This window comes from Musca domestica, unplaced genomic scaffold, assembly GCF_030504385.1.
Source record: "Musca domestica strain aabys unplaced genomic scaffold, Musca_domestica.polishedcontigs.V.1.1 1, whole genome shotgun sequence".
Taxonomy (NCBI): domain Eukaryota; kingdom Metazoa; phylum Arthropoda; class Insecta; order Diptera; family Muscidae; genus Musca; species Musca domestica.
The window spans coordinates 50761524-50783907 of NW_026712114.1; the positions used below are offsets into that span (position 1 = coordinate 50761524).

Genomic DNA, 22384 nt, shown 5'->3' on the forward strand with positions numbered 1-22384 from the left:
AGGCAGGCGGATGAAAGTAATGAATATGCTTAGCAGGAATAAAAGTAGTATTTTCAATGGTTCTTTTGTAAGCATTTCTTCGAATTTTATTTCACAAATAAAGCTGCAGAAGAAAACATTTAAAAAAACAATCTATTGGAAACTCATTGAAAGTCTGACAAAGTAAATTACAAGAGAGATTTTCACATTAAAGCCAAAGCGAAATAGCAATGACACACTTTCCACTCACAAGGTGATTGACCAGACAAGGGGGCTGGTATTCTCGAAGTTTGACGTTTTCCTTCCCTCATACCACAGAAAATAAAACATTCTATAAATTTGTCAACTGCATTATGGCCATCGTTATGGTCTTATGAAATATTTACAAAGCTTTTAAAACTTTACCACAATCCTCCCGTCAGTTACTCAACCAGCTAGTCAGCCATTGATAATAATGTAAATTACCAGTAATAAGCGAAAGGTAAACTGAAAGACCGGCCGTTGTCACGATGGACACTGTTGGCTGTAAACAAATACTGGACACATAATTTAGCCATCATAGTTTGTTAAATAGGTGTCCAAAGTGTATTTAGGGTTGACAAAATGATTTAATTTTTAGTTGGCCAGACCAGACACAGAGACGAGAGTAGTTAAGTAGTGAGAGTTATATTTTTATTTTGTAAAACATGTTGCATTCTCTTGACGAAAGTATGCTGCAGAGTTAGATAGTTGGAAAATGCTGACATATGTTTGTGCTGAGCAAGTTTGTAATAAAAAGAATAAATAAATCTAAAAAAACTCTTGATATGGGAGCTATATCCAAATCCGAACCGATCTCCATAAAATTTCGCAAAGATATTTCTGAGTTGTATTTGATATATTTCCCTGAATATCGTTGTTAAGGAGTGTGTATTACGGCTGTGGGTAACACATACAACAAATCGGATGAACAATATATATGGGAGCTATAGCTATATCTGAACCGATCATCACCAAATTTGATATACTACCTTCTAGACTCAATTCGGTCCTATGTGCCAATCCCATTTGGACAAATAATAGACGTTTGGTGCACAATATAATGTAAATCGGACGAAGTTATATATGGGAGATATATCCAAATCTGAACCGATCTCGATAAAATTTGGCACATGTATTTCTGGGCTGTATTTGATATATTTCCCCAAATATTCTTGTAACATAGTGCATATTACGGCTGCGGAGGACAAAAATAACAAATCGGATGAACAATATATATGGGAGCTATAGCTATATCTGAACCGATTTCGATCAAATTTGGCATACTTATTTTCAGGCCTAATTTGGTTGTATGTGCAAAATTCCATACTATTCGGGCTGATATTACACGTTATATATATGGGAGCTATATCTAAATTTTTTACCGATTATCTCCAATTTCAATAGGGGTCGTCCTTGGGCCAAACAAATGATTTGTGCAAATTTCATCTGGATAGGGGAATAATTGCGAACTGTACTTTGTTTACAAAAACACGTGGACAGACGGAAGGACGGACATGCATAAATCGACTCAGAATGTGATTCTATGCAGATCATCAAAAGGACCTATGGATCTATCTCGTTTCCTTTTGCCTGTAGGGTATAAAAATATATCGGAGCCGAGTTGCAAAAATGGAAGTATACATCCCGAAATTCATTCCACTTGGAATGATATTAGCCATTATTTACACAATAAACCTGAAATCGGATTAAGGATATATACGGGAGCTATATCCAAATCTTAGCCGTTCTCGATAAAATTTGGCAAAGGTATTCCCGAGCTCTGAAAGATATTTGGTCCCAAATATCATTGTTGTCGAATGCATATTACGAATTTTAGGGCCCTAAACACCAATCGGATGAAAAATATACAGGCTGAGATGAAAAAAACAGCAACCAACTTCAGTCTGCTGTCGTTTCTAAGCCACACGTCCGGCAGCTGTTAAAATTATTCCAATGACAGCTAATTGTATTGTTTACAAGCGTGCGAAACCATTTTGTTGAGAATTTTCCAGAAAAAAAATTATTCGTAATTGAATTCAAGCGTGATAGTGTGATTTCTTTATATTTGGCTGGAAAACCACAAGTGGATATCGTAAGAGGATTCCAGCATTTAAATGTGAATAAATCTTTTGTGTCTCGTACCATCGCTCGTTACCGTGGTACTGGTAGCGTAGCCCGAAGTCAAAGAAGTGGACGGAAGAAAACAGCAACATCTGCACAAATAGTTCGAAAAGTAAAGAAGCGACTTGATCGAAACCCGCGCCGCTCTGGCCGAAAAATGGCTCGTGAGCTTAACATATCGCAATATTCCATTCGGCAAATATTGACAAATGAGCTCGGGGTAAAGTCATTGAAATTCCAAAAAAGCAAGAACTTACACCCCAACAGAAAGAAAATAGAATTAAAACGAGCTAAAGAGTTACTTCGCTTGACCGAAAGTGGTGAAATGCCGAGTTTGGTTTTCTCCGATGAGAAAACATTCGTTGTCCAGCAGTTTGTAAACAAACAATAAATCGTGTTGACTTGCCAAAGAGGTCAGCTGAAAATGTGCAAACTATGGGCCGCCCTAACCGCCGATGGTCGCTTTCCGCTCGTATTTCTTTCTTGCAGTTTTTTTTATCTCACCCTGTAATTTAACATATTGCAAAATATTCAGATGTTATCCCCACTTGGAAGGTTTACCAAAATATTGACCCAAAATTATAAGTTTAACCAAAGCAATGGTTTCACCCCCGGAAACCCAAAAATATTCAATATCTAACAAGAACTTTTTTTTAACAAAAAAAATGTGCACCTCACATGAATTATCGTAAATTTTTTCTCGTATTGTCAAATGAATGGAAATTCCTAGGAAATATTCTCTTCAACCACATACATTGCAATGCATTTAGAATTTACACGAATTTTCAATTTGGCAAAACCGAAATGCCAAACTACCGATGCATTGCTTCACAGACAAAATACCACATCCCTTGACAATGGAATCATTCCGAATAGAAAATTTATGTTTTCGGGGGTTTTGTGACCCACATAAAAAACCATACCCTCCATCACCCCACTATTTGCATATCTAAGTCATTAGGAAACTGAATGACATTTTCAGTATTTTGTTTGTAAATTGGCGATAGATTTAGCTTGCTCTCCATATATATATGTACTATATTTTACCCACATTTTTTTTAAAGACAATTGATTTGAAATTGAATTAAAACACCATCAACAGAGTCATCATCATTGTCGTCATCGCAAAATACTCATTGCCATCGTCATCGTCATCATCATCATCATTGAGCTACAAAGTACTTTTATATAGAGTAAGAGACTTAGTGTAAGCTGTAAATGAACTGCAACTGCAATAATAACAACAGCAAATCTCCTGATGATGACAACAACAACAACAACAAGAACAGCAGCAGCAACGAAAACGTTTATTTCCTAGTTATCGTTGTCAACGCCGCCATTGCCAGCCAGCCAGCAGCAGAAGAAGAATGGCATCTTCATCAGAGTATGTAAAAGAAGAAATTCTCTTAACATCCGGCTGAACATTAAAAATACGTAAAATTAAATGTTCTAAAAAAAAGTTCTATTGCTGTGACTGACTCACTGCCTGACTGCCTGACTAAAGTAACTATGTATGTAGTTAATATCTGCATTGATGAGGTTTCTCCATCACCAAATAAGGGGAAGGGATAAATGTGATATGGATGCATTTCATTTCAAGGTTATTTGCCGACTAAATGTTCGATGCGCTTTAAGTACGGCACATCAATTGATGGAAAATGAAGTGAAAACGGGAAAACGAACAAGCAGCCCCTCGTGGGTAAATAATTTGTGACTAGTACGTAGGTTGGAGTGTAGGATTTTTTTCAACGAATGGAAAAAATAAATATTTAAATAGCTAATTGCAAAGCCAAGCTTATAATAAAACAAAAATAATAATATTAATTGCTTTTATTTCCTCCTCCTTATTCTATGTTTTTTAATTGAGGCTACTTATTTTTAGAGAACATAAGTTTCTTATGTTATGACAGTAATTTTCCAAATTGAAATCTTGATGGTTGAAAAACTCCTCGCAAAATTTCTATTAAATATGACCAGTTTTCGGAATAGGCCCACATAAAAAATATTATTTTTGGAATCGAATTTCCTTAAAAAGATATTCAAACAAATTACCCATTCATATGACAAAAAAAAAAATTATCCAGTGCTTTTTTGATCACATCGCCCAAGTTACTGTTGTCCACTGATTTCATAGATTTTAAAATGCCTTTCGGAAAATTTGTAATCAGTTTGTTTGGTCCATTTCATTTCACAAGCCCTATACCAACATTTTTCGTTCTTTGAACTTATTGGTACCCGCGGTGGAAATTTTAGTTCTATTGTTTTTTTAAAGCAAAATACATAACATCTCCCATACGATTTTTATCATTTTTAACCTCATTCGCTGTCCCATCTATATTTTTTATACCCTAAGGTTTAAGGTGAAGATGTATACTACCGATCTATACACGGTGATATGAAAAAACAACAACCAACTTCAGACTGTTGTCATTTCTAAGCCTTTCGTCCGACAGCTGTTAAAATTATTCCAGTGCCAGCTCAATATTTTGTTTACAAGCGTACAAAAGCATTTTTGTGAGAATTTTCCAGAAAAAAGGTTATTCGTGATGGAATTCAAGCGTGAGAGTTTGATTTCTTTATATTTAGCTGGAAAACCGCAAGTGGCACTTCAGCATTTAAATGTGAATAAATCTTTTTTGTCTCGTCCCATCGCTCGTTACCGTGATATTGGTAGCGTAGCCCGACGTGAAGGAAATGGACGGAAGAAAACAGCAACATCAGCAGAAATGGTTCGAAAAGTAAAGAAGCGACTTGATCGAAACCCGCGCCGCAGTGGCCGAAAAATGGCTCGTGAGCTTAACATATCGCAATTTTCCATTCGGCAAATCTTGAAAAAAAAGCTTGGGGTAAAGCCATTAAAATTCCAAAAAGTGCAAGAACTTATACCGCAACAGAAGGAAAATAGACTCAAAAGAGTTTCTTCTCTTTGCCGAATGTGGTTAACTGCCGAATCTAGTTTTCTCCGATGAGAAAGCATTCCTTGTCCCGCAGTTTGTAAACAAACAAAATGATCTTGTTTACTTGCCAAAGAGGTCAGCAGAAAACGTGCATCTTTCGTTGGCCACAAGAACTCAAGCGCCGGCCATGGTGATGGTGTGGGCCGCCATAACAGCTGAAGGTCGCTCTCCGCTCGTATTAGTCGATTGTGGCATCATAATAAATGCCGAATATTATCGCGAAAAATTCTGGAGGGTGTATCAAAGCCTTAGGCACGCAAACATTTTGGGCGCAGACCTTGGACATTCCAACAGGACTCAGCACCATTGCACTCAACACGCGCCACCCAAGAATGGTTACAAAATAAGGTTCCTCGCTTCATTTCCAGCGCACAAAGGCCACCAAAATCTCCATATACCAATCCGTTGGACTATTGTGTCTGGAGTATTTTGGAAAGCAAGATTGGCACTAAAAAATGCCAAAGTGTCGATCACCTCAAGCAAGTGCTTCGCCAGGAATGGGCCAAAATACCGCAGGGCAACGTGTGACGGTTTCATTGGCCGTTTGAAGGGCATAATTCGTGCCAAAGGTGACCAATTCGAACAAATCTAAAAAATATTCTTATCAATTCCTCCGCCAACAAAAGTGTAGGAATACGGCTTGTGAGATTTTAATTTAAAATGCTATCTTTCCTATAATCCGACATTTTGGATTTCATTCAATAAAAATTATGGGGTTTGACTTTGTAGCAGTTTTCTTGCCCTGTATATAAATAATTCATTTTTTTGCAAGGTCTTTCTGGATAAACTTCGTGTACTTTTTGAGAAAATGTTTTAAAGAAAATCTTGACCGACAATTTAAACACATAACTTAAACACATAAACATCAAGGACAATCTGGCCGTCTATCTGTAAAATTTATGAAAAAAAATCAGGGATTTGAATGATATCCTGACCGAAGATATTTAACTATGAAAATATATTCTTTAAAGGAAAACATCAAGGATATTCTGATCAAAAATATACAAAATTTCCACTAAAAAATATTTCGGATAATATCGAGATCTTCAAGATTTCTTGGCGTATATTTTATTGAAAATTGTCTATGGCATTCATACCTAAAGTATTTATTTAAAAAAAAGAACAGCATCATTGGATTCCTTGTATCTGATAAAAATTTTTTCAAAGTCATTCTGACAAAAAATCTTTAATTTATAAGAACATTTTTAAAGTCATTCTTACTGAAAATAGTTTATTAAAAAAATAAAATTAGGGACGTCCTAGGCATATATTTTTAACAATTTCAAAAACATTCAAGGATAGCTGACCGAAATTTTTAATTTTTTTTTTTTTTTTTAAGATTTACTGGGTTATTTTTAATTTTTTTTTTGGGCCATTTTGGCCTGTTTATTTTCTAAAGACGTTTTTATAAGTTTACTTTTGAAACCTTTACAATTCTCTATACCTCAACTTTATACAAATAGTAATTTTCGTAGCAGTTTTTTGGTAATAAATTTTAGTGTTATGGCATATTATTGAAGACAATAACGCAATTCGTTATTCCTAAGAAATATTCGTATAGATTCCCTCGCCAACAAAAGTGTAGGAATATGGCTTGTGAGACTTTGATTTAAAATGCTATCTTTCCTATAATAACTAAATTTATTGAGATGTTTAAAAACAATATGATAAAAGTATAGTAATTTCCAATTAAAAACCAGTAAAGAAAGTCCTAAAGTCGGGCGGGCCGATTTTATGATACCCTACACCACTTTGCTAATTTAGTTGAGCTCCACTTAATAATTAAAAGTTGTAATGGGAGAATTCAATCATACACCCTATGATTATAATTATAATTTAAAATACCTTTTAAATATCTTTTAAATTCGGACTTGTATTGCCCATTTTGTGCGAAATTAATTTGAAATCGGATAAAAATATATATGGGAACTATATCCAAATCCGAACCGATCTCGATAAAATTTGGCAAAGATATTTCTGAGCTGTATTTGATATATTTCCCTGAATATCGTTGTTACGGAGTGCATATTACGGCTGTGGGTAACAAATACAACAAATCGGATGAACAATATATATGGGAGCTATAACTATATCTGAACTGATCTTCACCAAATTTGGCATACTACCTTCTAGACTAAATTCGGTCGTATATGCCAATTCCATCCCATTATATTAGACGTTTGGTGCACAATAAATGGTAAATCGGACGTAGTTATATATGGGAGCTATATCCAAATCTGAACCGATCTCGATAAAAATTAGCAAAGGCATTTCTGAGCTGCATTTGATATATTTCCCCAAATATTGTTGATACAGAGTGCATATTACGGCTGCGGAGGACAAAAATAACAAATCGGATGAACAATATGTATGGGAGCTATAGCTATATCTGAACTGATTTCGATAAAATTTGGCATACTTATTTTCAGGCCTAATTTGGTTGTATGTGCAAAATTCCATACTATTCGGGCTGATATTACACGTTTGGTGCACAATAAAAAGCAAATCGGACGAAGATATATATGGGAGCTATATCTAAATTTTTACCGATTATCTCCAATTTCAATAGGGTTCGTCCTTGGGCCAAACAAATGTTGTTTGCAAAATTTCATCTCAATCGGATAATAAATGCGACCTGCATTTTGTTCACAAGAATACATGGACAGACGGACTGACATGCATAAATCAACTCAGAAAGTGATTCTATGCAGATCATCAAAAGGAACTATGGGTCTATCTCGTTTCCTTTTGTCTGTTACAAACAAATGCACAAAGACATAATACCCTGACCTACCATAAAGATTCCATGAAATAATTTTACTTTACATTATTTTCAAATGTTTCAATTATTACTTTCATTTCGATATTTATTGCAATAAAAATTTTCCCATTGAAATCCAAACAAATACTCTTCATTGAGAACCCATCTGCCTGTGGTCAATTGTCATGGAGGCGGCACAAAGCACAAACCTCATAACAAAATCACGCACACACACACAGATACAAATTCAAATTCCATTAGGAAAATTAAATTGCAATTGAAATGAAATGAAATGTTTAAATATGAATGTATGTTTATCGGCATTTTGGTTTTTGCCCAGAGGCCTTGTTGGTCTAGTTGAATCGTTCAATACTTACGGACTGATTTTCAAATTATTATATTGCTGGGGATCGGTTAAATTGATTTGGATGAAACCGAATTGCAGATCGTTGTTAATGTTGTTGCGGTTAATGTAGTTTTGTGGCGATATAATATAGTGTCCGGTATTACTGGAAGCTGCCTCAATCACATCAATATATTCCAATTGGGGACTGTGTGGGGAAACAGAGGAAAACAAATGTGACCAAATGTTTATGAGTCAGTGTTGTTGTTGTTGTTGTCGTTGGAAGTGGAAGTGGCAATTGATTTACTTACTGAATTGTGGTTTCACGATAACCCCACAACGATATCATAATATTGGCATTTGCATTTGAGGTTAAATTGTAAGCGTTCCAGTTGATGCGTATCTCCTTGGGGGCTTTTTTGTGAACATCATCAGTTTCAAAGAAAATTTTCTCCGTGGCAGCCGCAGGTGTTTCTGTTTGGTGGGTGAAAGGGAAGAGAAAAAGTAGAAGAAGAGAAATTGCAAATAAGCTCCACATAACAAATTAGCTAGGAAAACAAACATCACTTCTTTGTTGATTTTCATGTCATTTAGCCAAGATTGGGTGATTTTGTGCCGTCTTTATGGCACACCGTTCACCTGCTCTTCGCTTGGCTTCACAGCGTTTCCAAGCAATCCCGACACTTACCTACAAAGTATTTACCACGCCATTTGAAGCGCTCATTACCAACAGAAATTTCAAAGCGAATATAGCCCTCGGCCTTCAGGTATGGCTGTACGCAGATGACACGATTCTTGTCCACATATTGGCCAAGTACGTCTTCCGTATCAAAGTGACACATAACACGGACGTTGGGATCAAAGCAGGGGCCGGTAATGTTGACAACGGTGCCACCCAACATGTTGCCGGATTCGGGGGCAAAGGTCAAAGGTAAAATGGCAGCATCTATAGTAGTCGTAGTGTACAACAGCAACAGCAACAGCAGCAGCAACAACAACAAAAGAAAATAAAGGTTAATCTTTGCCAAAAACAACAAAACAAACGAAAAACCGTAAGTCAAATACTCAAACAAAAAAGAACGAGACAAAGAGAGTGAGTGAGGGATTATAAGGCGTCGTCCTATTTTACTTGATTACCCTCATTTTTCTCCCGTATTCTTCGTCATTGTCGTCGTCTTAATGAATGTCTGTGGCGCAAAAAAAAAAAAACGAAGACAAAAAACACCAGCTTACCAATGTCCTTGTTACAAGACCCAATTAAAATCTCCTCATCCAAACGGAAAATGTGACGGCCAGGGAAACCATTACCCCAACCACGTCCCGTCAAATCACGTATCACCATATTTTGACTGTAAGGTTTGTATTCGTAGGATCGCGTGCCATTACCGGCATTGAAGCCAACCTGGAGGAGAAGAAAAACACACAAAATAAACACAATTATAAATTATTTGCTAAACGAATTTAGTCGTTTGAGAGGATATATTTCAAATCGTTTTATCGTTTCTTTGGCAGGCGGGGAAACCAAATCGCCTTAGCTTACAAAAAATATGAAATGAATGCAGTGTAAGTGGATTTGGTCCGAACGTACTATAAGTCTTTAAGGGAATTTAGAGGTGATATGTAACTAAAGAAAACAAGTACGAACGATTGAGTTGGTTTGCCGACAGAATTTAACTCTCAGTCTATTACCCATATGCCACCAAATGTATGATTTGTGTTGCTTGCAATGCTTTTACTTCGAAAATTCTCAAGACATCATTGAAAATATATATTTTATAATGAAAACACGATTTTGAGGACAGGATTTTCTTGAACATGGAACCGTGAATAACAATTTCAATATAATGCAGGATTTTCGGCCCGGAAATCATTGACAAATATTTCGTCGAAGAAGTTTTGACAACTATTAAAAAACACCGAAATTTGGTGATTTTAGTCACATTTTTCAGTGGAATTGTCTCCAAATCCACACAAGGAGTTCCTTCTGAGTACTTTGCCCGCTGGAAGAGAATTGTCTAAATAGGTCCACGATATCGTATATTCCTCATATAGCGGTATTTCCCGATATTCGGTAATTTCATAATTTTAGACACATTTTTCCACGATATCGTATATATATGACGGTACCCCACATAATAGGTATTTTGATGATTTTAGCAAAATTTTTGACAGATATTGTTCCAAAATTCATTTTTAAAGTTTAAAACTCTTAAGGAGTACTACAACCTATACCAGAATATTTTCTACATATACAGGGTGAGATGAAAAAACTGCAACCAACTTCAGACTGCTGTCATTTCTAAGCCACTTGTCCGACAGCTGTTAAATTTTTTTTTCCACTGACAGCTCATTATATTGTTTACAAGCGTACAAAAGCATTAAAAAGTTATTCGAAAAAAAGTTATTCGTGATGGTGTTCAAGCGTGACAGTGTGATTTCTCTATATTTGGCAGCAAAATCCCAAGCTATCGTTAGAGCACTCCAGCATTTAAATGTGAATAAATCTTTTGTGGGTCTCGTACCATCGCTCGTTGCCGTGATACTAGTAGCGTAGCCCGATGGAAGTGGACGGAAGAAAACAGCAACATCAGCAGAAATGGTTCGAAAAGTAAAGAAGCGACTTGATCGAAAGCCGCGTCGCAGTGTCTGAAAAATGGCTCGTGAGCTGAACATATTGCAATATTCCATTCCGCAAATATAGAAAAATGAACTCGGGGTAAAGCCATTGAATTTCCAAAAAGTGCAAGAACTTACACTGCAACAGAAAAAATAGACTCAAAAGAGCTTAAGAGTTGCTTCGCTTCGCCGAAAGTGGTGAACTGCCGAATTGGGTTTTCTCCGATGAGAAAACATTCGTTGTCCAACAGTTTGTAAACAAACATAATAATCGTGTTTACTTGCCAAAGAGGTCAGCTAAAAACGTGCAGCTTCGCTTGGCCACCAGAAATCATGCGCCGGCCATGGTGATGGTGTGGGCCGCCAAACAGCCGATGGTAGCTCTCCACTCGTATTTATCGACCGTGGCGCGTCAGAATAAATGCCGAATATTATCGCGAAAATATTCTGGAGGGTGTATTAAAGCCTTGGGCACGCAAACATTTTGGCCGCAAAGCTTGGACATTCCAACAGGACTCAGCTCCATCGCACTCAGAACGCACCAGCCAAGAATGGTTACAAAATGAGGTTTCTCGCTTCATTTCCCGCTCACAATGGCCACAAAAATTTCCGGACTATTGTGTCTGAAGAATTTTGGAAAGCAAGGCTGGCACTAAAAAATACGAAGGAGTTGATCACATAAAGCAAGCGCTTCGCCGGGAATGGACCAAAATACCGCAGAGCAACATTCGGGCAGCATATGACGGTTTCATTGGCCGGTTGAAGGCCACAATTCGTGCCAAAGGTGACCAATTCGAACAAATCTAAACTGATTCTAAAATTTGATGCTATTTCCGACATTTTTGCTTTCATTCAATAAAATGTAAAAATTATGGCGTCCGAGGTTGTGGCAGTTTTTAATCTCACCCTGGACGTTTTTCTTATGTTAGAATACCATAGATTTACTTTTAAGTTTAACTGACGTTCTATTGTGAGTCCAACAACTGCAGTTGTTCAAAACATTCTCATGTTGGCCCAAAAAAATGATATTAAATCACTGTGTGTAGCTTCTACAATCTATATCCGCTACGAACAAAACCTTTACAGATAACCGAACTCAGGCTTTCAAAACAATTTTGCATCTTCTGGAGAGAGAAGAGAATTTTTCTTACTGCCTATTAGATTTGTTTATGTTATGTGTTATGTAATGTGATAGCTTTGCCATTTGCAAAATCAAAAACAAGTAAGCAAAGGCTATAGACGTGCGGGGCTGACCATGTGATACCCTACAACACTACAATATGTTAGAAGCCCCCTTATGTCCAAATCCATTTTGGAAGATTTCGCGGTGCACAGCCCAGATATTACCCTCAGTATTATGACCAGGCATATTTGCCCTATATTTACGCACTCCGTCGGGCTGTTAGTTGTTGTGGTCCATTTTACAGCTAAATATAATTCAATGTTCATCCAAAATGCTAGAATTCTTCCCTGTCCTTAACGCTCTTTTCAGGCGTGTCGAATGGCTTCAATTGTGTGATAAGGAATTTTTTTCTGTTTTTGGTTCATGTGACCCCCTAATATTTTGCGATCATCTCCAAAAGCAGGAGGCCAATCTGTGTCTCCAAATTTAGACTCATCTATACGATATTTGGCTATATTCGTTAACGAAATCGGCATAAAAAAGCCAGAAGTTCACCTCATGTGTATTTCGGATATCGTCTGTAAGTAATGTTGGTATTTTTCAAACAGAAATAGTAGTCCATTCTACCCACTGTCCTAAAATCTAACTTCGTGCAAGATTTCGTGTCCTTTGGTTTCTATTTATGGCCTTTATAAAGGATGCAAAATCAGGAAAATGTTTAGTTGTTGGTCCATTTCAACCCCTAAATATATTGCGGACATCTTTGAAAACAGTAGGTCTAGCCCTTCTGAGCCTAACACTACCCTTTTCGTGAGGATCGGACGATAATTGCAATATGCATTTAATATCCCCAACCTGTGTTGTAAGGTGAAAAAATATTACAAAATATTATAAGTCAAATTGAAAAAATCGCATGCGATAAAAAATATGAAACAATAAAAATATATCACAAAATACTACAAAATCTATATCAACATCTTTATTGGCATATTTTTCTGCGATTTTTTTAGATTTTATACTTGTATGCCAAGAGGGCATTCTGCATTGACAAAATTTGTCAAAATCGGTCCAGCCATTCTTGAGATATATGCATTCTAACTAACATTCCCTTCCTTTGTATATATACATTATATATATTTCGCTATATATAACCGATATATTTACTATCTGAATCTACGTAACGGTCAGAATTGACCTGGGATTAAAAATATTCGCGGTTTAATGGAAAATTTGACTTTTATTTAACGCAAATGTTGTGGCCTGTTTAACCCACTAAATATTACCCGATGACCATCAAAATTGAAAGGCTTCTGTCCAGCTCTAAGCTCTAGCCCCATGCTAACTTTCGCTTTGATTGGTCTATTATTACGACCTGTAGAGTAACTGCAAAATCAGGATTTTTTTCAGTTTTTGGTCTATTTCGACCTCTAAATATTATGTGATCACCTCAAAAAGAAATAGGGTTCTATTCTGACCTTAGCCCCACCTCCATTCTAAATTTCGTGAAGATCGGGCCATAATTGCGACCTGTAGAGTGATTACAAATTAACATGGACAGACGGACGGACGGACATACATAGCTAGATCGACTCAGATCGGCGAGATATGAAGATCCATATATACTTTCCTATGTGGGAAATCAATATTTCGTGGTGTTACATAAATTTTGGCCCAATCAAACTTATAATACCCCCAACACAAAGTGTTGTAGAGTATAATTAACCATTTATCATTATTTTACTAAATACGGAAATTATCGTCCAAATCAGGGTAAGGAAAAAAATCTGTCTGCTTTAAAAAAATAAAAACCTAGCAAATTATAACATTTACCATAATCAATACCCTTTCTCTACCATCTTTTTCCAATATGCATTGATATTTCTATGTAAATATTTGACTTGGCACCCCACTATCGTTTCATTCGTCATAGTCGCACTTCACTGTATTGGCCTGCAATATGCCACATTGCTTTTTCAATGTGGTAAACCGAAACAAATATTTTTATTTACTTTGCTGACCATAAACCTAAAACGTGTAAATAGATTTTTTTCGATGCCGGATAGAACTTTTTACGTTATAAACCACTAATTTACATAGTTTGTTTTTACAGACGAGATAAAAATTGAATTTATGAAGCGAAAATCTGGTGCGTTCGACAATAGTGTGAAAACGTGGATATAAAAATAGCAAATTTTACAGATTTTGTAAACAAAGTTGGGTAAATATTTAACATGCAAAGGCTGGGTGATTACGGTCACATTTGTTGAGTTGGATAAAGATTGGGATACAAACAGATTAACGGATGTAACAAATTGAATGGAAACCGAATTTCGTTATTGACCAAGACATTTATGTTGGTCATGTTAGATATGTTTATTTAAGAGTTTTTTTTTACTTCAGGTCGCTAGGAAATGGCAACCCCATGTTTATTTGAACTGTATTATTTAGTACGTGTCTTTTCTGTTATTCTAGTAATTACTCAAATTTTCCTTACTTCAACTTTTCTCCTATCATCCTAACTCTAGTTTTTTTTTACTTTCCTTCCCATTTCACTTAACATAATCTCGCTCCAAAGCATCACATCCTCAAAGGAAATTGCATTTTACAGTTTCTAACTAAATAACTTTGAAAACACGTAACGTGTTTTTTTCTACTTGCATTTCAATTTTTTTTTCTTTTTTGTTAAAAAGGCCAAACCCCTAACATATAATTAAAATTTACTTATATCCGAAATGACTTTAGCTGAGCTAGCGGGAAACTGTGTTATATCGTAGAAACCACCAAAATGAAATTAAGAAGTTTTGCACATTCATAAAAATGTCATAAAAAACACCCGTTGAATTTAAAATAATTAAAATGTTACTTGTCAGTCAGTCTACGGTGTAGAAAGATTGAATAAAATATAAGCAGTAAACTTAAAAGTTAAGGTAATATTTGGAGAGTTTTTAAATAAAAACCGAAAATACCGCTAGCAAATATAAGTTAATATTGGGATATTTGTGAAACAAATTATATCAAAACCAGTAAGGAAAAGTCAAAAGTCGGCCGGAAATGACTATATGATACCCTACACCACTATGCATATTTAGTACAGCTCCCGTAACAAGAAAAACGCCAAATCGGATGACACATATATATGAGAGCTATCGCTATATCTAAACCGATTTTCTCCAAATTTGATGTACTTGCTTCTAGACTAAATTCGGTCGGATGTGCCAAAATTCAGGACTTTTTGACAGATATTGGTCATTTGGTGCACAATTAACCGGAAATCGGTTGATCTATATCACAATCTCAACCTATCTCGACAAAATAGATAAACTTATTTTTAAGCTGTATCTGATATTTGGTACTAAAAATCATTTTTGCATATATTACGCTTGTGAGGGACTTATACCCCAAATCCTATAAAACATATATGTGGGAGCGATAGCTATATCTGAACTGATTTACACAAAATTTGAAGTACTGGTTTATAGGATGTATTCAGTCGTAATTGCCAAAAATCATTCAATTTGGGCTGATAATAGTCATTTGGTGCACAATAAACCTGATATCGGATAAAGATATATATGGGAGTTATATCCTAATCTGAACCGATCTCGATAAAATTTGACAGAGGTAGTATCGAGCAGCATCTGATGTCCATTACCAAATATCATTCTTCTGGAGTGCATATTACGCATGTGAGGGACTTATACCCCAAATCGGATGAAACATATATATGGGAGCTAAAGCTATATCTGAACCGATTTTTTTCCGAATTCGATGTACTTGCTTCTAGACTAAATTCGGTAGGATGTACCAAAATTCAGGACTTTTGGATTGATATTGGCCATTTGATGCACAATTAACCCGAAATCGGTTGAAGATATGGGGAAGCTATATCTGAATCTAATCCGATTATCACCAATTTCAACAGGGTTCGTCCTTGGGCCAAACAAATATTGTTTGTAAAATTTCATCTTAATCGGATAATAAATGTGACCTGCATTTGGTTCACAAGAATACATGAACGGACGGACTGACTGATACATGAACGGACATAAATCGACTCAGAAAGTGTTTCTATGAAGATCCTCAAAAGTAACTATGGGTCTATTTCGCTTCCTTCTCCCTGTTACAAAGATATGCACAAAGACATAATACCCTTACCACCATCCTTACCATCAAATCGTATGAAATATATACATAGGAGTTATAGCTATATCTGAACCGATTTTTCTCAAATTTGAAATACCTTCTTCTGGACTGAATCCGGACGTAAGTGCAAACATTATTTGTATTCTACAACAAAAATATTGGTATGTTGAAAATTTAAAGGAAATCGAACATTTATATCCAATTATATGCGAAATCATAAATTCCATATCAATGTCATGCTTCTGGTTAAGAGAAACATTTAGATATAGCAAGTTGTAAAGAATCGTTGATTTTTTTCGCAAGTTATGATAGATATAAGTATTTAAAATTGTGACTCCTTGTGGGTTGGCAGATATCTATCATATTCTCAACAGATATTGCGTTAGCAAAAATATTTGGATGTGTGAATTTTTAAGACAGTTGGATGCTTATTTCGCTTTCTTTTAGCCTTTTGTTTTTCAAAATCTTCAACCCTATGTGGGGCAGCTACCAGAAGAAATTATCCGATCTCTTACATCTTTACAACAGATCTTGTGTTGATGGAAATACTGCGATATACAACTACTGTGCTGAATGGAATCGGATGTTAAGTTCGTGTTTTATGAGCTTCATGAATATTCAAAATATTGATCCTTTATAGGGAAGGTACCAGAAGGAGTGTACCGAAATATTCCATCTTCACACCAGACCTTGGATTAATAAAAATATTGTGATGTGTGTAATTTGAAGACAATCGGACACTTACATCAAATTTTATTATTCATAATTTTTATCCTTTGTGGGGGAGGTACTTGATGGAGTAAACCGATATTGTCCATTTTCGCACTTGACCTAGCACTGATGCAAATATTAGGATTTACATAATTGGAGCAAAATCGGATTATCATTTCTCTTTCTGTACAGTAAATTATTTTCTTTGAAAATGTTGACATTTTGTGGGCAATGTTGCCCATCTCCGAACTTGATCCAATGTTGCCCATATCCGAACTTTGACAATATTATTACCATGTACCATCTTTGGATAAAATCGGATATTCCATTCGAGAGTTAATGTGCCAACCTACCAGCCGGATGAACAGACAGACACTAACAGACTGGTTCGACTCTAAATGTCCTGAAATGGATTTGGCCCAAAGAGACCTAGCGTCTAAAACCGTTATTTCGATGAGGCACTTTTCAGCTGTATCGAATGATATACACCCTCTATTTATCCTGTACCAGATTCTCTAACTACAGAAGCACTATAAAGGACATATTCCTATAATAAAGGTGTGTAGGATAGGTTCTGTGACAGGTATTGACTCTATGAAGGAACAGTGAAATAAACTATCTATAGAAGACCAGTGAAAATGTTTTTTTCAGATTATTTTTAATAGAAAATTTTTTTTACCTCATTTTCATCCACACATATATATCAAGTATTAATTCCACATGGAACTCTATTCTATTTAATGAATTTCCATAAATTTGTGCAAACATTTCAATTAAAAACTATTTTCAATATGAATTGCATTTTCATTAAAGCCACAACACATTTTGCCAAATTTGTACATAGTTGAGTTTTGTGAGTTTATTTGAAATGAATGAATGCTGAACAACTGCATCTCGAAGAGAAATATGATATGGTTTGCGGATTTGTTATATAACCACCGAAAGCAATACATACATGCACACATCTATCTATTCGGAAATTGTGCATGTCAAGTGGTAAAACAAACGTGACATATGGCATAACAAACCAATCAAAATATCCGACATTTCAGTGGAAATTAAGAGAGAGAAAAAATATAACACCAAATGAATAAAATAAAATTGAAATAAATTTATGGTTGGACGAAAATGTGTACTCCATTTTTTGAAATTTTAAAAAATTTAATAATAATTAAATTATCTTGAGATATTTTGATATCTGACTATTTTATGTAAATATTACCTCCGAAGATGCAATTTGATAATTACGAGATATTGTAATTAATAAAGAAAAAGTCTTATTATTTATAAATATTAATTAAATTATTTCTAAGTTCGGTTTATAAATAAAAACTTGACCGAATTTCAAATATCTAAGACTTACTTTCCCAAAATACGTTCATTATATCTTTATATATATTTATTTCTACCCATGATTTCAAATTCACACAATTTTTTTTTTATTCGCCTCCTGACATAACTACACACTTTCAAAATAGGCCCTAAGTAATTTTCTCGAAATTAAGTGTATATTCTTGTTGAGTTATTTTTAGCCTCTGACAAAGTTCATCGTCTTAAAATAAACACAACCCAGCCTACCGCTCAAGATACAATTCTCTTTAATCTTCTTAATAGTTTATGTTCTTGTTGTTCTAGTTGTTCTGCCTTTTATTCATTGCTTTGAGAGTGTTAGTGATTATAGACACGTCACTTAGTGCAAAATTATATACACATAAGTGTATGTGCATATGTGTGTCACAAACACTGACACACATGCGCTCACGTACACCATCAGTGTCTGTATCAGATACTTATGTCAAAATATTTACTTATTCGTTCGTGCATGTGACTGCTGCTATGGTTTCTTTCCATGGCGTGAAGACTTTTCAATTTCTCGTTTCAGTTTTTGATTCCTTCGAATTCCTAGCTACAAATGCTGCTCACGTTCGGTTGTTTAGCAACCAAAATAGAAATTAAGTATGCCGAATGTACTTAAGTCTTTACCGGCAAGAGATGCTACAACATATGCGATGTTGCTCATCATACAATATTTAAGTATTTTATTTATGTTTCAAGAATATTTTAAGAAATCACTTTAAACAATTGGCAGCGAAAATAATGTAGATTTCTTTCCAACTGTGGAAATGATTAAGATTAATTAAAAATTAAAATTAATTAAATACCAGTAAAGAAAGTCCTAAAGTCGGGTGGGGCCGATTTTATGATACCCTACACCACTTTGCTAATTTAGTTGGGCTCCACATAACAATTAAAAGTTTTTATGGGAGAATTCAAACATACACCCTATGATTATAATTATATTTTAAAATTCAAAGGATAAAATATGCCGAAGCATTTATATCTTTTAAATTCGGACTTGTAGTGCCCATTTGGTGAACAATTAATTTGAAATCAGATAAAGATATATATGGGAGCTATATCCAAATCTGAACCGATCTCGATAAAATTTGGCAGATATATATCTGAGCTGTATTTGATATATTTCCCTGAATATCGTTGTTACGGAGTGCATATTACGGCTGGGGGTAACAAATACAACAAATCGGATGAACAATATATATGGGAGCTATAGCTATATCTGAATCGATCTTCACCAAATTTGGCATACTAGCTTCTAGACTCAATTCGGTCGTATGTGCCAAATTCCATCCCATTTGGGCAAATATTAGACGTTTGGTGCACAATAAAAGGTAAATCGGACGAAGTTATATATGGGAGCTATATCCAAATCTGAACCGATCTCGATAAAATTTAGCAAAGGTTTTTCTGAGCTGCATTTGATATATTTCCAAATATTGTTGTTGCATAGTGCATATTACGGCGGCGGTGGACAAAAATAACAAATCGGATGAACAATATATATGGGAGCTATAGCTATATCTGAACCGATTTCGATCAAATTTGGCATACATATTTTCAGGCCTAATTTGGGTGTATATGCAAAATTCCATACGATTCGGGCTGATATTACACGTTTGGTGCACAATAAAAGGCAAATCGGACGAAGATATATATGGGAGCTACATCTAAATTTTGACCGATTATCAATAGGGTTCGTCCTTGGGCCAAACAAAAGATCTTTGCAAAATTTCATCTGGATCGGGCAAATAAATGCGACCTGTACTTTGTTTACAAAAATACATGGACAGACGGACGGACGGACAGACGGACGGACGGACATGCATAAATCGACTCAGAATGTGATTCTATGCAGATCATCAAAAGGAACTATGGGTCTATCTCGTTTCCTTCTGCCTGTTACAAACAAATGCACAAAGACATAATACCCTGACCACCTCGTGGTGTAGGGTATAAAAAGGAAATCCAATATTATGAGCACCAAATTGAGTATTCAGTTCGAAAGGGGTTTTTAATCCACACACCATATCAATGTGACCCTTTAATATATGCCTACAAACGTTGCATATATATGATAGGTGCGTTGAAAATGTACATTTAAGAGCTACGACAGCTTGCGATGCAAAAATTCCAGATCTATGCCAAATTTTTGATACTTATAAAATTAATAAAATTGTACACAAAACTGGTTTGTTATAAATCAACATGGACAATGCAACAATTTCTCCATTAAACCTTGCCTGACCTAATGCATACATTTCATTCTATTTCTACAAGTATTCAATAATACCACACAAATATTATTTTTTAAATATACTTACAAAGGCTGGAACACCACCTTCACCATGTGTGGTATCACCACCGGCTTCCGTATGGGCAGACCAGTTCAGAACATCGTAATTGAAAATGGCATAGGTGTAGACTTCATCGGTGGCCAAAACCATTTGGAATGTGTTGGTCTGTAATGAAAAGCAACCAATTATGGAATAATTAATTATGTAATAATAACTCAACAGTTATTGAAAATAGTAATTAAAAATTGGTACAATTAAATTGAATTTTTATTGCAAATCTACTTAAATGCAAAATTTAATATAACAAGTAAAAAAAATAGTTCGACCGGACCTTTGGGTAAAGGAAACATTTGTATATAAAAGTATCTGAGTTCAAACGTGTTCCATTTAAACTACAAATAACAGTAGGACCTTTTGGATAATGCTGTTAACCTTTTCAAAAACCATAGTGTAGATGAGGCCGTTATTAGGAGCGCCATACCATAAGGGGAACCTCTGTAGACAATTTTATACATCAAGAATTGTTAGCTACCAAATCTTCTTAAATTCCAAATTTGAAACAATTTCGTGGGTAAATGTAACTAGGATTATTAAAAACCGAGTATTGACTAATGCATACAATATTTCGCCACCGGAGGTAGAACCTATTATGAACTACATATACCAATTTATGGACAAATCCGTAAAAAAATGTGGCGAAAATCATCAAAATATCGAATATATGTAGGTTACGTTGTATGAGGGCTATACAAAAAAGTGGACCTATATATACAATGTTCCGCCTCCGGATGTAGAACCTATTATGACCTACAAACACCAATTTGTAGACAAATCTGCGAAAACATGTGGCAAAACTAACCAAAATGCCAAATATCAGAAAGTACCGTTATATGGCGGCTATATCAAAACCGATGGACCTATTTTCAATACCAACCATCCGAGACACAATACAAATTGTTCTGTCGAATTTTGAAGCTCTACGTGAAGTAATGTGGTCTGTATCGTGATTTCAACAGACAGGCATCGTTAAATCGAGATAAAATTTTATACTGACATCTACTTTATGGGGTCTACGAGAAATATTTCGGTATGTTACAAACGGAATGACAAAATTAGCATACCCTCCCTTTCAAGGTGGAGGGTATAAAAATATGCATATTCTCTTAAAACAATATATTTTTCTTCAATTATTCATCCCATATCACTTCAAAATCCAATCCTATTTCCATGCACATTCCTGCATAAATATGTCTCCTTGTGGTCTAACCTAGGAATTAACCTGCAAAATTATACTTTTCATACCATAACGACTATGCCACATTATAAGATAATATGTATTAATCAACTCTATGGCATTAATACAATTTCCCTCCGCTTCTCCCATCCTTATTCCCCTCACCCTTTCCTAACCGTTCACCATTGTCAACACAATTTTCCGAACGCATTACAATGAAATATGCAATCCTGGCATTGTTATTTACTTATGTAATGTGAAAATTGTCATTATCCTGGGCAAGACACACAGAATGACACACATGACATTATTTACCCAGTAAATAATGGCATTATTAAATAAGACCCAGTTCCAGAGTGGCAGACAACTAGTCTGCCAGGTATTCAAATGACAATAAGGAATTCAGTTACAATACGATTGCGATGCAAAGTGACAACGGAGGTGTGTCTGAATGTATGTGCCAGGCAAAATTGCATATGTATGCATTCTTTGTAATTACAAATACGTTGTAGGTATGTGAGTGAGTGTGTGTGTGTTGCATATCGAATTTATAATGGACACTTTAATTATGCGACTCATTTGAATATTTCGCTATTTGATTGACAGTGTAAATGGCATTAATTATGTATGTATTTCGAAAGACATATCGAAATATGAGCGAAAATGTCTGAGTTGGATTTCTAGTCAGTGGTGCAAGGCGCTAGCAAGAGAATAGAAATATT

The 22384-nt window shown here is 35.3% G+C and overlaps 1 protein-coding gene across 5 annotated transcripts in view; it reads right to left on the reverse strand.

Moving 5' to 3' along the window:
* The window catches only part of LOC101891325 (protein mesh), a 96216-nt gene that overhangs the window by 24893 nt on the left and 48939 nt on the right, over positions 1-22384 (reverse strand). For all 5 annotated transcript variants that reach the window (XM_059123857.1, XM_059123836.1, XM_059123849.1 and 2 more), the window contains 5 exons: positions 20456-20593; positions 9416-9584; positions 8871-9128; positions 8494-8656; positions 8217-8390 (listed from right to left, as the gene is read on the reverse strand). In XM_059123857.1, coding sequence (XP_058979840.1) covers positions 8217-8390; positions 8494-8656; positions 8871-9128; positions 9416-9584; positions 20456-20593 — 902 coding nt within the window. The remainder of the gene's footprint in view (positions 1-8216; positions 8391-8493; positions 8657-8870; positions 9129-9415; positions 9585-20455; positions 20594-22384) is intronic.